Source organism: Stegastes partitus, unplaced genomic scaffold, assembly GCF_000690725.1.
Source record: "Stegastes partitus isolate 25-593 unplaced genomic scaffold, Stegastes_partitus-1.0.2 Scaffold2086, whole genome shotgun sequence".
In the NCBI taxonomy this organism is placed as follows: Eukaryota; Metazoa; Chordata; class Actinopteri; family Pomacentridae; genus Stegastes; species Stegastes partitus.
In genome coordinates this window covers 14,746-32,237 of record NW_007579817.1, presented here as the reverse complement: position 1 = coordinate 32,237, position 17,492 = coordinate 14,746, and the positions used below count along the sequence as shown (strand labels likewise).

At 42.7% G+C, this 17,492-nt stretch overlaps 1 protein-coding gene across 1 annotated transcript in view; it reads left to right on the top strand.

Annotated features, from left to right (window-relative positions):
• The window catches only part of hivep2a (HIVEP zinc finger 2a), a 61,693-nt gene extending 53,479 nt beyond the window's left edge, over window positions 1-8,214 (top strand). Inside the window, exons 11-15 of the mRNA XM_008303868.1 lie at window positions 339-440; window positions 3,219-4,098; window positions 4,932-5,040; window positions 6,397-6,516; window positions 7,284-8,214. Of these exons, the coding sequence (XP_008302090.1) occupies window positions 339-440; window positions 3,219-4,098; window positions 4,932-5,040; window positions 6,397-6,516; window positions 7,284-8,045 (1,973 nt within the window). The 3' untranslated portion in view covers window positions 8,046-8,214. The remainder of the gene's footprint in view (window positions 1-338; window positions 441-3,218; window positions 4,099-4,931; window positions 5,041-6,396; window positions 6,517-7,283) is intronic.
• The last annotated feature ends 9,278 nt before the right edge of the window (window positions 8,215-17,492 follow it).

Below are 17,492 nucleotides of genomic sequence, written 5' to 3'. Positions count from 1 at the left end.
GCCGATATCTGATCCTTAATAAAAAGCCATTATCTGCCTGATAGATTTGCAAACCTGTGTGCAAAGTATGTGTATGTGACTTTGCATTCAGCCAACTGAAGCAGAGTTCAGACCAGGTTGAGCAATTTTGTCATTAAATTACATTATGTATAAATTATATATAATTTGTAAATTGTAATTTTGTGGTCTTGCTCTTTCTTCCACTACTTCTATTTCCATTTCAGCCTCTTTCTGTTACACTCTTGTGTTGGTGCAGCCAAACAAGCTCTAGTTTCCAGTAAGACTAGTCGAAGGGTCATTAAATGGTGTTTGTGTGTGTGTGTGTGTGTGTCTTACAGGAAACCTGACGAAGCACATGAAGTCTAAGGCTCATATGAAAAAGTGTCTGGATCTGGGAGTCTCCATGTCTTCGGTCGAGGACACGGAGGCAGATGAAGGAGGTAGGAAAAGCACACGAGTCTCACACACACACACACACACACACACACACACACACACACACACACACACACTCGCACACACGCTCCAGGAGCTGCAGTGACATCCTGATCTTGTTGAGTGCTGCCTGCAGTGTCTTTGGCTCGGTGCGGGCGTACAGGGACAATTAGTGTAATGGAAAGCAGAGCTCATCCTGACAGCCAGGACTCATGTCAAACAACCACACTTGACGCACAGGCTACCTTTAAAAAACAGAGGGAGGATAAAAGAAATAAATAAAATCAGTCCACTATTTTGCTGTCTCTTATTACATTAAAAAAAAATCCTGTCAAGATCTCCAGGAGCAATTTTATTTTCCGTCAGTTACTCTACAAACGTATTAGCCGATGATCACGTTTGACGGGGTTGGCGAGTTTAACCCAAGCAATCTGCCATCCCATTAATCAGCTGATATGGAAATAATCTGAAAATTATTACTGGGGAAGATGTTGTGGGCTGAGAGGGATGAACATGATTTCCCATGAAATATTCACAAATAATAAATTCTCGTCAGCTGCCTCTCGAGGCTGTGACAGTTTCTGAGCAGACGAGCAGGATTCAGTGTCTCGTTAATCTTCTGATGCCTTGATAATGAAGATGGAAATTAGTGGGATTATTTTTATATTCTTTAGAGTTTGGTTTTTTTGGCCAGGAACAACAACTGAGTTTTTAGTTGTTTGTTTGTCGCTACATCTCTTATTACCGTCAAATCCCACGAAAACCAAAACTAACAATAAATGAAGCCGACTAACAAGAATTATCTGTGTATGCAAAGCCTGATAAATGGTATTCCTCTGTGGCACGGAGCTCCACTGTTGTCCAAAAACAAGTGACATGTTCCTTCATTAACATGTACACACACACTGTATTTTATGTTGACTTCATCTCCAATAAACCATTCTAAGAGCAACAAATGCTGATTAATCCGCCACAGAAAGTAGTCCCCAACAAATGCACTATTCCTCCTGTTTGAGTGATGTTTGATTAAACTACAGTTTCTTTTCAAAGTTGCTTTTTAAGATGAAGCTGTTTTTGTGACCAATGAAAATGTGTTGGTTTTAGTCTTTTTATTGAATTTGTTCACCATAAAACAATATAACGTAACAACTACTGTTAGATTGTAGATGACTAGATAAAATGTGGGGTAGCTGTTAAATGTAACAAAACTGTTTGTGAAAATTATAATTAATCATCAGTAACATAAGTTGCTTCATCAGTTTTTTAAATTTAAAATTTTTGGACTTTATAGCCACAAAAAGTTAAGTCCACAAAATCTTGTATCTTTTCTTGTTGTCTTGTTATACAGTTTAACACTGTTGGCTACAAAGCAGAATAATATAGTTAGAATTCAGTGTTTAATGATTTTCTCATAAATGTATTATTATTATTATGTAGCTAAAATTTCACAAATCTGAGTAAATCAAAATTAATAATTTTACCACTTTACTAATGATCATCTATCATTTTTTCATGTTTTTATGAAGTTGTTTTTCTGGTCTACCACATCATAGCATATCATGTGTTTTCACTGTTGAGCAGCTAATGTTTTCTAGATGATCTGTGAGACTTTGAATAAACACCACTGCGCTCTAATTAGGAGCATCTTCTAAATGCCCCAAACACTTACTGTAATTCGCTCCAGGGCTCCTGGGGAACAGCAAGTAAACGGGTTAAAACCACTTAAGCAGGTGTTTTGGGACAGAAATGATGGCTGTTTAGTATCAGATCACTGCTGTCAGTCATTACCGTCATATTTTACCAGTATGGGACTGGTGGCTGGTGGTAATTTCCCACCGTGCAGACCGCCAAATTAAATTTTACTTCAGTTGACCCCTGGTGTGTGTTTTGGCCCGGAATTTAATTGGGACACGATCCCACACATGCACAGAGTTTTTTTGGGAAAGAGAGAGCTAGTCAGTGAGTCACTGAGACATAAACATTGGCGGTTTGTGAAAAACTGTTGTATATAAGAGACTAACTGGAAAAGTAGTCCAGTGTTAGTGGATCTGATTTCCGCTCAGCGGCTGCCTAAATGCAGCTTATTAACTCCAAGCTGCTGCTGCTTCTCTGTGTTTGGAGGTGAACCAAATAAAATTAATCAGAGCAGGTCAGGTATAGCGTGCATCTCTGTCAACCTTGACACTTTGAAAAGAAGCAAAAACAAGCCAACTTTTTCATTCCCAGAACTCACTGTGTTTTCAGTGTTATTCCATTATCGGCCAATCAGCTGACACTTTTTATAATAAAGTCAGATTCAAAGTGTTGGTTACCTGCCAACAGTAAACTTTGCAGCTACTACACAATCAGACCTTTCCAACATTTGGCTGGAGTCCAGCAGAAAAACCAAAGTGTCGAGGGTTTAGTCTCAAATAGCTGTGTTTTATTGTGTTTTAAGTTTTATTGGTTTGAGCTGGTGGGAATGAGGTTTCAGTGGTCGAAGCTCGCTCTGTTACCACATATTAATACGAAACATTTTCTCTCTCCACTCATCTTTCTGCTCTTCTCTCGTTTGTCATTTGCTTCCTTTATTTTTACTTCTCCTGTCTCCTCTCATTGTGTCTTCTTTTCCTGTCTTCATTATTCCTTCTTTCTCGTTTTACCTCTTCCATGCCAACTTCCCGACTTTCTCCTTTTTTTTTCTTCTTTTATGCGTCTCATGCTGTCTTTTCTTCTCCATAATCTTCTATTGTCACTTCTTCCTCTTGCTTCTCTTCCCTTCTTTCCTCTATGTTCTTTTAAAGATGTTGGAGATGAAGGCCAGAGGTCCTCTGAGAAGACTTCCAGAGGCGCCATGGCGGAGCACCAGTTCTCAGACGCTGACGACTCCGAGGGTGGTGAGGAAGACGGCGATGAGGTGGATGATGAAGACGATGAAGAGGATGACTACGACGGTGACTCCACCCCGAAGACTCGCTCGCGCTCCACCAGCCCGCAGCCTTACGGCCTGCCCTCGATGTCCATCACAGCCGTGGCCTCCTCCCACCCCGCGCCTCACCTCTCTCATCATCCTGACCTTCTGGGAAACACCAACAAGCCGCCTCTGTTTGGCTACTTCACCACCGTTCCGAGCATCCAGATCACGCCGCAGGCTCCGCCCAGCGACCCGGCCGCCAGGGATCGCATTCAGACCGACTACCAACGAGGACAGCAGCGGCCGCTGGGTAGCAGGCTGCTGGTTCCTCCCTCCTCTTCCTCCTCCATGGATGAAGACCTCCCAGTCCCCTCCCCAGACCTCTCCTCCCCCTCCTCTCGCCTGTCCTCACCCGGGTTGGACCACTCCGGCTGTCCGTCCCCCATCTCCCCATCCTCCTCACCCTCATCCCGCCGTTACCTCTCCCCACGTCGGGACCTCTCGCCTCGTGCTGGACACCTCTCACCCCGGCGGGACATCTCTCCGCTACGTCACATCTCCCCTAAAAGGGACCTGGGGGCAGCAGGAGGGTACCGGCGAGACCTTTCGCCCAGAAGGGGACACCCCTTTCTGCTCTCCCCTCTCTCTCGGCCCACGTCTCCGGCAGGAAGAGACTTCAAGCGTGACCTTTCGCCACGAGGCCGCCACAGGGGGATGATCCGGCCGGTGTCTCCTCGCCGAGGGCTCCACCAACACCTCCACCACCAAAGGTGAGCTGGGATACTTCTGACAGATGGTCGCCTCAGTGTTGTCCTAATTTTGTCTTCATGTTCAGGGGATTGTTCCAAATGTGGTAGTGATGTCCCAAACCAAATCCTAGCATCACAATCAGAGATAATCACAAAAAGCATCAGTTTTGGCCCAGAACCAGGTCTTTCTTTACATTTCTTACCATGGAGGTGTAAAAAAAAAAAAAAAGAATATGTAAAAGCAGTTATCAGATATTCCACTAGGATTAATGTCTTGATTTATTTCACACAAGTGAATGGCTGTTGTCTGGCAGGAAGTCATGAAGCCTCACAGAAGTCTTTCTCATGCTGTTAGACCGCAGAGCCAAAAGTAGCACATTTCAGAAATATTTCTACATAGGAAATCCCTTAAAAAACAACAACAACAATGCAGATAAATGCAAAAATGCTGCAGACCCATCTTTTGCCACGTGAGCAGAAGATGGGTCTGCTGGGGTTCCTGCATGTCGGGGTTTGGATGAACGGCCTGAGGGTCTTTAAGAACGGCTTCGTGGGAAATGTTCTGGGGGAAGGATTTGTCTTTGGTGGGGTCTTTGTCATCAGACAAGGAGAGCAGGGAATTCTTCTGGAGCACAGGGAGATGGAGTTTGGAGATAAAGAGGTCATCTGAACTGTCAGGAGAATATCACAGGAGCTGCAGCCTTTATAAAGCTTTGTAACCAACAGCTAACAACAAAACGTATCCAGTTTGACTTACGAGTGTCTCTTATTATGAAGAAATAAAGTTGAACAGATGAACTTTTCACTCTTGGTGCAGATTTAATGTGATATTTCTGCTTGTTTGTGATGAGCAGCCAGCAGAGCGGAGCGCGAGGCCTGAGGCCGAGTCATCAGACTGGAGTGTTGGGTCAGGGAGAGTTCGGCCCTCTGGGACATCGCAGAGCCAGCACAGAAATGGAGACGGTAAGAGTCTCATCAAGTCGACTCATTTATCACTGACATTCTAATTGTATGATTATCTTATTTGTCTCTATTTTGTATGTTCTTCCAACTTTCGTCTTCATCTGTTTTTGGTTTGCTGAAGTTGCCACTTTTATTCACTTGTTAGTCTCACATCCAGACTGGAGGTGGAGCATGAATATAGTGTTTGTTATATGCTGAAGGTTAAATGTATTTAAAGCTACACGAGGCACCTTTGCTTTTTGGCTTTTAAACTTTGGAGCTCTTTACTCATTCAGTTATCTGTGTGCTTCTCTTCTACAGGCTTAAGTTTACTGTAAACAAGGTAATCATTCAGCAGCAGTTAATCCTGGTTCCTCTAAACAAAGCACTCACCGGCTACGCTTTAAGTTTCGCCTTTAAGTTTAGATTGTTTTTATTAGGTGTGGCAGCAGAGCACTTTGGCAAGCTGAGGGGAATTTTTAGCATCTTTGTTAACAGTGCTGCACTTCTCTTTATGACTCAATACATTAAAAATAATTGAAGGCTTTGTCAGAAACATTTGCCTCATTAAAGAATACCAATAGGCAACATTAACATTTATGGAGTTAACTGATTTTCTGAAGTTTGTGGTGCTGGTGTGTGACTTTCATGTGGAAAACCCGACGAAAGAGGAGGAGAAAGAGGAAGGAAAGAAAGGCACAGAGAGAGAGAAACTGACGGAGACGAGGCAGGGAGAGGAGAACGTCTGGCAGACAGAGCGGGAACACAGGGCGAGTCAGATAGACGGAGAGTGTTAGAGAGAGGGATGATTAAAGATAGGGCTGCTGGGTTTTGGTGGAAATGGGATCTTGGCTGGTGGTGGTGTGGTTAATAACGCGGCTGTTTTTCTTCTTAAGAGCCCTTCTTCAAACTGGGGCTCCTGCTGCTGGTCCCACTTAAACAAAGCCGAGAGGGAGAGTGACTCAAATAACAGATTTATGTTTTAACAACCGTTATTCATTCATATGCAAGAAATCTGACTGAGCCTTCGTGCTTGTGTTTGTTTTCTTTCTTATATCACCTGCTGTCCAGCGCCACCACACATTTCTGTTTTTACACTTTCCATCAAAGTTTATTGGTTTATTTTGTGACATAAGATCTGGTTTTCCATCCCCTCAGATGTGTGTCTGCGGTAACTAGTACTGACCAATAAGTGTGTGTGTGTGTGTGTGTGTGTGTGTGTGTTGTGGGTTTGTGTCTCAAAAATAACTTGCTGGAGGACGATTGATCAGTTTGATTTTCTGTCCAAGAAGAAATTTTCACATCAACTCGTTGGTTCATGACTACAGCCGCGGATGACGGCGTGTTTTTTAACGTCACTTTCGGTTGTGTTTCTAGGAACATTGTCCAGATTCACTGTCGCCAGGGGAACGGGACCAGGGTGGTAGCCGCGGCAACCAATCCAGCCCACCCCACCAAGTTTTGTTCAGTCACCTTCCTCTCCATTCACAACTCCAGGTATTTCATTTTCTTACTTTCTTTTCTTTTTTTTCTTTTTTTTTTTTTTTTACCGTTAATTACATTTTAATTTTACGTTTTGTTTTATTATATTTTATCTAGTAAAATGCCTTTAAAATAAAATTTCTTTAGATGTTTTTATGTAGTTAATTAGATTTTATACATTTTGGACCATTTTTTTTAGCTATAGTTTTGCATTTTTTTGTGATATTTATTATATATGATATTATTTTTATCATATTTTGTGTTTATTAATGTATTATTCTGAGATAAGGTTATGGCTATTTTGTATATTTCACTTTAAATTGTAGGCTGCAAAGCATTTTGTAAATACTTTCAGTACCTTAAAATATTTTTGTAGAAGAGTTGGAGCAAATTGATAGAATACGTGATATTAAAAATAATGCAGCACATGTTTTAAATGTAAGATGCTACTTTAATAGTGCTGCTTTGTGACCATTAAAGGTTAAAGGTCAAGTGTGAAATTCAATAGTAAGACAAAAACAGTCTCTCCAAGTTCACTGGAGCAAAAGTTTTCTCATGTAAAAATAAATCATTATTTTCAGTCTTGGATTAACACACATCAGATGCTGTAGTGAGTATCTGGGTCTGAGTAAAGTACAAAGTAAGGTACACAGAGGTGTGTGCTCTTGTTAATGAAGGATCATGTGACCCAGTCCAACAGTGTGGCTCATAGCTGTGTGTTATTAAATACTGCCAACATCCTCCGACTTGTCATGTCACTGAAAATGAAATGTTCTTCTCAGGTGCGCTCACCTTTCCCGATGATCCCCATCGGAGGGATCCAGATGGTACACTCCGTCCCCACGTCCGTCACCACCCCTCTGGCTCAGCAGGGGGCGCCGCAGGTCGCCTCCCGCCTGTCGCTGCAGAAGAGCACGTCGGAGGACTCCACCACCGGCGAGACCACTTCCACGCATTTCACCTCCTTCCCCGAGAGGGGAGGGCGAAGAGGAGTAGTAACGGAGAGGGTGAGGGAATCGACGTCGCCTCACCGGTACTCACAGGAGAAGGAGGGAGGAGGGGTGAGGCGGGAGCAGGAGCAGGAGGAGAGCATCCACACCTGCACCAAGGCCATCGCCTCCCTCTGCATCGACTCCGAGGAGAACGCAGAGAGAGGAGGAGGAGGAGGAGGAGGAGGAGGAGGAGGCAGAGGGGATGAAGGGAGAGATGGAGGCAGAGCTCCCTCCTCCTCCTCCTCCCCTTTAGCACCCGACTCCCATCAACTACAGCAGCGCTCGACACCCGTCTCCATGTCACCGCCGTCTCCCCACCCCTCACCGTCTCCCCCTCAAGGTCCTGGGATTCAGCACTTTAGCGGCCTGGAGCTCAGGCCTCACCACCCATCAATCCCTGCCTCCCCTCACTCCTCCTCTTCCTCCGCCTCCTCTCCTCACCCTCCCAGCCCTGGATGTGACACTCTACAGCCTCCAGCAGCATCCAAGCCTCTCAAGCTGGAGAGAGACAGGGAGGCAGAAAGCACAAAAAGAAGCAAGGACGTGTCGTAGTGCTGCAGAAGAAGAACAAGCGCAGGAGAAACGATGGATGTCTTTTTATGTCGTTGTTTTTGGATAATAGGAAGGGATGAAGTGCAACAGAGAGAGAAATAATGACTTTTGCACACTTTACATTTCTTCTAATTCAACTGACACACACACAGACACTCTCTCTCTTACACACACATACACACAACGCAGACAAAGAAAAACAGCTCTTGTCAAAAAACAAACAAACTGAAAAGGACTTCTTCAGTTTTAATGTATGTGTACAGCATGCCTGTTTTAACCAGGACCTCCCATCAGAGACTTTCTTATTTAAAGAGGATTTGCATACACATGTACGGTAACTCCCACCAACACGAGCCCGACCAAAATGAAAAAGGACTCCAGTTTAAACGGTACGTCAAAAAAGAAAAAAGAAAAAAAATTGGACAGCTACGTGTGTGCCTTTTCTTTAATCTCTCTCTCTCTCTCTTTTTTTTTTTTTTTTTTGCTTATATTCTTATAAGCAAACAAAAGCAGGAAGGTAAATGTAAATACAGTACAATACTATCACGTTTTGCGTATCAGCTTTGTAATAAATGCAATCCCACTCCTCCTTCCCCTTTCTTCCTCCTCCCAACTCCTGCATTTCTTTTATTGTTTTGTTTTTTTTCAGACACCTTAAAAGTCTCGACAAGCGATGTGAAGTTATGGATATTACTATTACGTACGGTTGCACTAAAACATATTTTTATATGAGTGAAATTTAAAAAATGGCTTTTTTGTGTACAGCAGCAATTCTATAATACTATTTATTATTGTTACCATGTTTCATAAATTGTACATTTTTTCTTAAATGTCGTGGATGCCTTTTTCTATGTAAAGCATGGGTTTTTTGCTATCGCTTACATTAGGGCGAGGATATGTACACTGTAATATGGCTTTATATGTTAGACCTATTTATATACGTCTAAGTGAGCCCCCTCTACTTGGAGGTATATACACATAGAAGATTTACCAGAATATTTACCCAGCATATGAATACATACAGTATATAGAATCTATCAACCTGTCTATCTATCTATCGATCTATCTATCTATCTATCTATCTATCTATCTATCTATCTATCTGCACTTAACATTTAGAATGACATTCACATTAAGGTTATGGTAGTTTGCTTGTACATTTTCTCTGCTGCTCTTTGCCTGTCCCTGGTTGTGATTTTTCCAGTTTTTTGTTTTTTTTTTTACTTTTGTGGTATTATTTCTTGTTTTTGTTCTTTTTTTGTTTTGTTTTGTTTTGATTTTTACAAGGCACGGACTTGCTCTCAGCATTAAGTGAATGAACATGCCTTCTTGCTCCGTGGCATTCTGCTTCAATGTTGGTTTTAACTCCGCCCCCTTCACACACCCCTCACTCCGCCCCAACATCCATCTGCATTCAAGACTAACCTTGAGTAAAGGTAGCTCCGCATTCTTGAAGAAACAAAAGCTTTTTTTTTTTTTGCTTTTTTTTTCATCAGATAGCTAAACGGGGAAAACATTCCAGTCCATGTAAATATCCAGCCATCTCCCCCTAAACACTTTTTTTTTTTGGCATTGATGCACATTGTGGCCATGGCAATCAACCCACTGACACTCTTATTTAATGGCTTTATTTCTGGGGACACGTATACAAACACATACACCAAACTTCCTGACAAATGCACCTTATATTTCTTCTATGGAAGTCCCGCCGCTCTGATTCGTTTTTTGCAGCAAATTTTTGATTGAGATTCAAGGGTTTAAGAGGGGAACTGCTCTGCACTCTGAACCCTAAGACTGTCTGAAAAAATCCAGTAATAATAATAATAATAAGAATAATACATTTGACAGTTGTGACATTGAGGCTTTCTACACTGCTTTTTTTTGGCCCTTCTGTTGTCCCTCCTCCTCTTCTGGACATCCCTTTTGTAGCTAAGCAATATTTAGCCAAAACTCTGCTCATCAGCAGGGAGTGTATTTGTTGCAAGGCAACAACAGAGTACCTTAAAATCCTAAAATCAGGAGAAGAAGGGAGCAGTTGGGGCTGTGGTGATTTCGGTGACACAACTCTTTTCTCTTTTTGACAGTTTCGGGCTGAGTCGGGCAGGCTGCAATGTGAGTGTGTATCTCTGTATTCTGTATCGGTGTGTATTCGACCAGTATATCCTCTTCTTACGACTTTTTTCTATTTCGATCCTCCCTCTGTTATGTACACTTATCATGACGACAATGATGTCTTTAAAAAACTTTTTCTCTCTTTCTGAAGATATCAAAGCACAAGTCATTGTATAGAAATGACAACAATACAAAAAAGGAAAAAAAAAAAAAAAAAAGGTAAACGTGCATATAAAAGGGTAACTTTTGTGATGGTGTTCTGTGGAATTAATACGAATATCATGTATGACCCCAGTTGCAACAAGGAATCGCAGTAGAAGTGGAAGAAATGGATTGTTGTTTTCAAATAAATATGAATAGAATAACTTGTGTGTGTCTGTGTTTTACCAATGACTGTATATTTAAATCTTCACACCATGTAGTGTTTTAAACGGTACGATTTATCAAACGTCTGTGTGTAGTGTGAATGGTGTTGCTGTGCAAAATTAGTGAAAAGGAATCACCAATTTTGTGGCATCTTTTATCTAATTTTTTAGGGGGTTTCCCACAAATTCTAACAGCATCGACAGCTGTCCACATCCCATCGATTTTCTTATTGATTTCTTAAGCTGCTCTGAGGTCGGGTCTCAGTGGCAGCAGGCTGAACATGGCATCCAGACGTTTTCCTTCTCAGGCCAGATGAGATATAATTCCTCCAGGGAGTTCTGGGTTTACCCTGGAATCTCCTCTCAGCTGCCACAGGGAGCTACCCAGGAGGGATCCTTATCAGATGTCCAAACCACTTCAGATGACTCCTGTCAGTGTGAGGGTGCAGCATCTCTACTCCGTATGGATGTCCAAGCACCTCACAACATCTCTATGAGTCCAGCCAGCCCACACTGTAATAAAGCTGAGAAACTTGGTTGCAAGAGTGACAGACAGGGCTTTGTTAAAAACAGTTGAGTTCTACAATATTTTTTAAAAAAAACATAAAATCTAAACATCTATAGATTATACATAGATAATTTGTTATATTTTTTAAATATAGTAAAACTAATTTTATGATTAATTTATGGTAAGTTTTATAGTAAAAAAAAAAAAAAACAAAAACAAATGATGTTTGATATGAACATATATTATATTATATTATATTATATTATATTATATTATATTATATTATATTATATTATACTATTTTTATGGTATTTTTGCTGATTTGAATGCAGTAAAGCAAAGTGTCATTTTATAGTCAAGGAAATAAAAGAATGAATTCCCATTTTGAAAAAAAAATCTTCAATTTTACTAGATATTTTCTGTAGTTTAACAAAACAGGGGGGAAAAAAATGTTAACAAAAAACCCAAACAAATAAACCCTGTTCAAAAAACATGTTCACAAAGATTGCAAAGGTGTGAGACTGTACAATTACCTTTAGTATCATTTGTTTTTAGGAGTGCATTGCTATCATTCTGCTGATTTATTGTGTAGCGGTTAATATACACATGCCTTTGCTTGAATCTGTCGTTTATTTAAGGCTTCATACTGTCCTATAAAAAATCTTCATGTACCTGTTTGTTCCAGCCAGGGGCGCCGCGGTGTTTGAACACTTGCCCACAGGCGCTGAGATCAGTGTGCGGTTCCCGACAGCGGTGCTCCTGTTTTCACTGCGCGCTCCATCAAACACAGTTGGCAGTGTTGGCGGGTGGGAAACCAGTGAGGGATCACGTCCTTGTCGTTGCCCTCGTGATTCCTAATGGCTGATGGCAGGAGCAGGAGGATGGATATGAGGGCAAGGCGTGGACCTGCCAATAATTCCCCTCAGTGGCAGGTGAAGGGAAGCAGCTTGTGAATCTGTATGTGTCAGAGGAGACACTCGGGAGTCTGGAGCCTCCACAGATCAATACCGACTGGGAGTCAGCTGTCAGTCCTGTTACCTCCTCGCTGCCATCATCCATTCATTCACTCATCGCCTACCTGCCCTGCACCCATCTCCGGATTCACCACACCCACTCACACACCTGCTTCCCACTCCCCCGCAGCCCTCTTTCCCCAGATAGTTGTATCATTCATGTTCGCTGTTCTTGTCATCCTGCTGCTTTACCTGTCTGCCAGTGAGCATTTATCATCACTGTCTCCTCTAATAAAGTCACCGGCCTGCCTGCTTGTCCTGCATTTGGGTCATCTTTCCCGTCGCAGTGACGATCAGAGGCTGCAGTCATGCGGCTATTCCAAAAACTGAAGGTACAAAAAGGATCGAATCAAAAAAAACAAAACACACACACACAGTAAAGAACAGACATTTTCCACTAAGTCTTGTGTAAGTATTTTTCACACATCGGAACTGACACACTGCTGCTGCTTGGCATGTCTTTCAAATTTGTTCACATTCTGTTTTGTGCCTCCGCTGACTCAACTGTCAATCAAACACGTCCAATGTCTTATTCCCTCGGAGACTGGGAGGCTAAAGGAATATTTCTGACATGTCTCTATTTTTCAGAAACTCGACTGCAAAAGGAACAAATTTTGTCATTTCAGTTGGGCGCAGTCCAAAAACACGGGATTTCATTTGTGCAAAAGAAGACCGAAGGACAACACAATGGTATCATCATCAGGCAGTTTGGTAAAGATCCATCCCTTTAATATGTCTTTGCATTTGTAATTAACAGCTCCCACTTGCAGTAATGTCAATAGTAACACCAGCAGCAATGACATGGAATAAGTCATGACAGCAGCTGCAGTGTTGGTGTCAGTGGAAGCACATGAAGAGTGTATTTGAAAACACTGTTTGAACAAGGTCAGTTAATAAGTCCTCAGTGCATATGACTAACAGTATTAATGTCTTTATTCTGCCTTCACCCTCTTTTCTATCTCAGTCATATTTCTAATTTTAATGCAGTCCTTGTCATTAGCCATGTCCCACATATGTCTACCTGTCTACATCTTTTGTTTTTTTTGTTTTTTTCTTCCTCCTTTTTGTTGACACAACTGGGTTGGTGTCAACTTACATTTATTCTGTCAGTCTGTCCACATGTCGGTGAGTCCCGTGGCCTTTGATAGAAGATGATCAAGCGAGTTATTTTGGTCATGATTAGCGTTTGGAGGAATCACTTTCATCACTAGTTTGTAAGGTGTGAGTGTGAGTGTGGTTTTCATGGTTCAGTGCTGCGAGCATATGGAAATCTCCCCTGAGACTTGAATGTGTTGCTGTTTGATAGCACGTGTGTGTCGGTGTGTGTGTGTGTGTGTGTGTCACTGCCTTTGTGTCTGTGTTTGTGGGAGTGTCTGCATGTTGTTTGCATGCAAATGAGTAACATTGATAAAGTATGGATATTTTACATTTTGCACAAAGTCCAATCAGCAGATCGTTTAGTCAACTAACCAACCGACAAGTCAGCCAGTCTGCAGTTACTGATTTATTGTCGAGGCTTCAGGGGATCAACACCTGATTAACACCTTTACAGGCTGTCAGACCTCATTGTTCTTCTATTGTAATCACAAAATCAGTTTCCAACAGTGTTCACTGCATGAAAAGAGGCATTTTTCGATCAGGACACTGACAGTTGCATCATTTCCTCCTGCAAGTTTTACATTTCCAACTGTTTGTTGTGTACAATAGCGAAGGTTACAATACGTTGAACATGTAGATTGATTGACAGGCTACGTTCCTGTACCCTTCACAACTCAGTCTTGGAGTCAGGTAGAATTTAAAGCCCTAGGTTCCCAAAGCTACCACTTGTGACCTCTGTGGCCACTGATACAGAAAGTTACATGGTGCCACTTTAAGCTGTAAATGATGGGAAATCAACTGTCCTTTAACTTACTCTTATAATTGTGTTATTGTATGTGTAGCTGACCCAACCCCCTAGACCGAAACAAGCTGTGAACTCAACGATGACTTATTTTTAGCTGTTAAACTATGTATAGTTGTAAAGGCCCGGTCTGTCCTCACTCCATAGGCACCCAGCAGGGGTGAATCGATGCCTTATGATTGTCTGTGAAATAGTGTAGATGCATTTTGTCACTGGGGTCTCAGGTATTGTTATTGAATCAAATGTATGTTGGGGGCGTGGCTTTGCATGAACCTCTATTTAGGTGAGTGCAGTGCACGCGCGCGGTGGCACGTAGTGGGATGACGACACACGCCAACTTGGAGGTTTCCTGGAGTTACCTGGCCGCGGAGTTTGGATTTTTTGCTTGTTGGAACTTTTTGGAAATACCTAAAGGTGTTGGAGCGGGAGGACGGACCGCTTCGAGGAGTTGCCGAGGACCGGAGCTGTCATTCTAAGGAGGGCTGATGCGCAGAGCCGTGAGTTGGTCCAGCTGTTGATGGCATCGGTGGTGGCTGAACTATATATATGGAGCCGGACGGGCCATGAGCTGTTTGCTAAACTTAAAGAACTGTTTTTCAGCCGTGTCGTTTTGCTATGTGGTGTCTGGGGATGCGCTTGTGTATGTGAGCGGGGGGTAAAAAAGTAAAGTGTGTAAAGTAAAAGGCTCTGAGCCAAAACAAATGTATGAGAGTGTGTGATTTTCACCCCTGCTGAGGCATAGATCTCCTTTATATAGAGCGTTGTGACACTGTCACCTCGGAATTAATAGGTGAACTGTTACATAGTAAATCTGGACAACCAGCAGGGTAACATTATTGATCATTTAGTTTTCTGACCTCGCCTGACTGATCAGACTGACTGAAAGGACATTTACAGTTATGCTTTTTTGTTAAGAAGGTATTTTTTTTTAGATAAATACCATCTCTATCCATTGCAGCATTAATCATTCATGCTAAGCAAGGTCTTTTGGCTGGTAATGCCAGTGGGCATGGGAATTGTCACAAATGGCTCATGTAATGGCTTGTCTCCTGCTCCTGTAGGTGGTACTATCATGACAAAATACAGAATTTAATTGCACATAAGCTGCTAGCAAAGACAACAATGTCAGTAACACCTATAATTTACTTCTCTCTTGAGTTAAATACTGGTAGTCAAGGCGGTTGTCTTTGTTTTCATTCAGAAAAGGTTTACGTGATCGTGATCATGACAAATAGCTATAGGGTAGCACATGTAGAGACTGATAAGACCCAGTGAACATGAGTGTCTGTGTCACTGTCTCCAAAAGTCCGTGTTTCTGCCGACACAGACTAGAACACAATCCAGAGCTTCTGACTCGCAGTTTAGAGATTGCCACTCTGAGTTTATTTTCAATGTCCAGCTTTGATCTGTATTTTGTTTTGATTGAGGCCACAGAAGAAAAACCTGTCTCACATAGGTAGGCTGTGGCAAAAGGAAGAAGCAGGGCCAGGGCCTTCCTAGCCAGCAGTGGGTAATCTTTCTCAACTCCAAACCAAAATGCAGCCAGTGTCTTTGTTAAATCAGAGGTGACATCAATGAACTGTTCCTCCTCTGATGGGCTGAAGTCGGCAGGTGGTGTTGCACTGAAGGGGTCACGGATCCAGTCATGTTCTCTGGGATCCTGCATCAGGAAATCTTTCTGGAAATGTTTCTGAAGGGCAGAGATGTGTGCTTCCATGCATGGGATCTTGTGTTCTGCAGCTTGTTGTCTTGAAGAAATGATTTCAGGTTCTCAAGTGAGTCCACATTTCTATCTTTCACTCGCTTCAGCCACATCTCCAGTTTTCTGATGAATGATTTTATCTGCCAGATGTGGGACACATGTATTTGTGCCCTGCAACTGCAAATTCACTTAACTGAGTTTCGGAAACATGTCACTGAGGTATGCAAGTTTCATGAGGAACTTGTTACAGTTAAAATCGTGGGCAAGATCACCGCCCTCCTTCTTCTTAAAGATGTGGATTTCATCTCGCAGCTCAAAGACCCTGGACAGCACCTTCCCCCGTGACAGTCATCGAGACTCGCTGTGAAACAGAACAGCTGTGTGGTCGGAGCCCATTTCCTCACACAGTGCTGAAAAAATGTCCTTGTGCTCTGGATGTTTAGTCTCCAAGTAGTGTCTTAGCTTGTTCGGCTTCAAGCTTTCACAAGCTAGCACTTCAAGACAGACCACACACTCCTCATCACCCACCGTTGTACCGGTGAAGCCGAAGGCTAAACATGTGTCATCATATCTTCTCTTCTTTGTTGTGGAAGATAATTGTGTTGGAGGCACATTGGGCAGTGCTTCATCCTCTACTTTACGTTTACGGACCCCCGTCAAAAACTTGTCCATGTTATGCTAGCTATGCCAATTTTTGATTCATTCATTCTGCCCGCGCCGCCCCTGCAATTGCTCTGCGCCTCCCACTTTGGGAACCACTGCAGTAACCTATGTGTGGTTCCAAGTGTCTGCAGGTGTTTGCACACTCTACACAGTAACGAATGCGAGTCATGCTCTGTGTTAGTTTCCATCCATCCATCCATCCATCCATCCATCCAACCATCCATCCAACCATCCATCCATCCATTCATCCAACCAACCATCCATCCATCCATCCATCCATCCATCCATTGTCTACGCACCGATTAATCCTCACTAGGGTCGCGGGGGGCTGGAGTCTATCCCAGCTGACTCAGGGTGAAGGCAGGGGACACCCTGGACAGGTCACCAGTCTATCACAGGGCTACACTTAGAGACAGACAACCAAGCACACTCACATTCACACCTACAGACAATTTAGAATCACCAATTAACTTCAACATGCTTTTGGACTGTGTGGGAGGAAACCGGAGAACCCGGAGAGAACCCACGCTGCACGGGGAGAACATGTAAACTCCACATAGAAAAATCCCAGGTATCCTCACCGGGACATGACCCAGCGACCTTCGAGCTGCGAGGCAACGGTGCTAACCACCGAGCCACCCTGTAGCTGCACCTGATTTAATTTGCTTCCCAAAAAAAGTTTAAAAAAAAAATGATGAGAATGAGCTGGAGTTCATAGACCAATAAGCAGTCTTAGTCTTCAGTATTTCAAACTTAACATTTTGCTTTTCTGTACAAAAAGCTCTTTGTATCAACGCTGTGGTTGCTGCAGGTCAAAAAGGTTTATATCATCGGAAAGAGGAGACTCTGAGCTTTCATTTGATGTGTATATTGTCGGGAAACTTGATTGTGGAGCGAGCACATCTGGCTGTAATGTTTTTGGAAAGTGGTCACGTCCCGCTGGTGGGACGTAGGAGCGGTAAGGGGTTAAAGAGACATGCACAAGTGGCAGGTTGGACCACAAGCTGCATTTGTAGAATCCCTCACAGGAAACATCTAGTTTCATATGCTGCAGCTGACCAGCAATGTAACTAAGTAGTCCACACACTGATGTCAGCACTGTTCCCTACTTTTACTACTCATTCAGCAAATAGAGGAGCAGGACAAGATGGTTCATCGATGAACAGATAAGTAGTTGGAGCAGG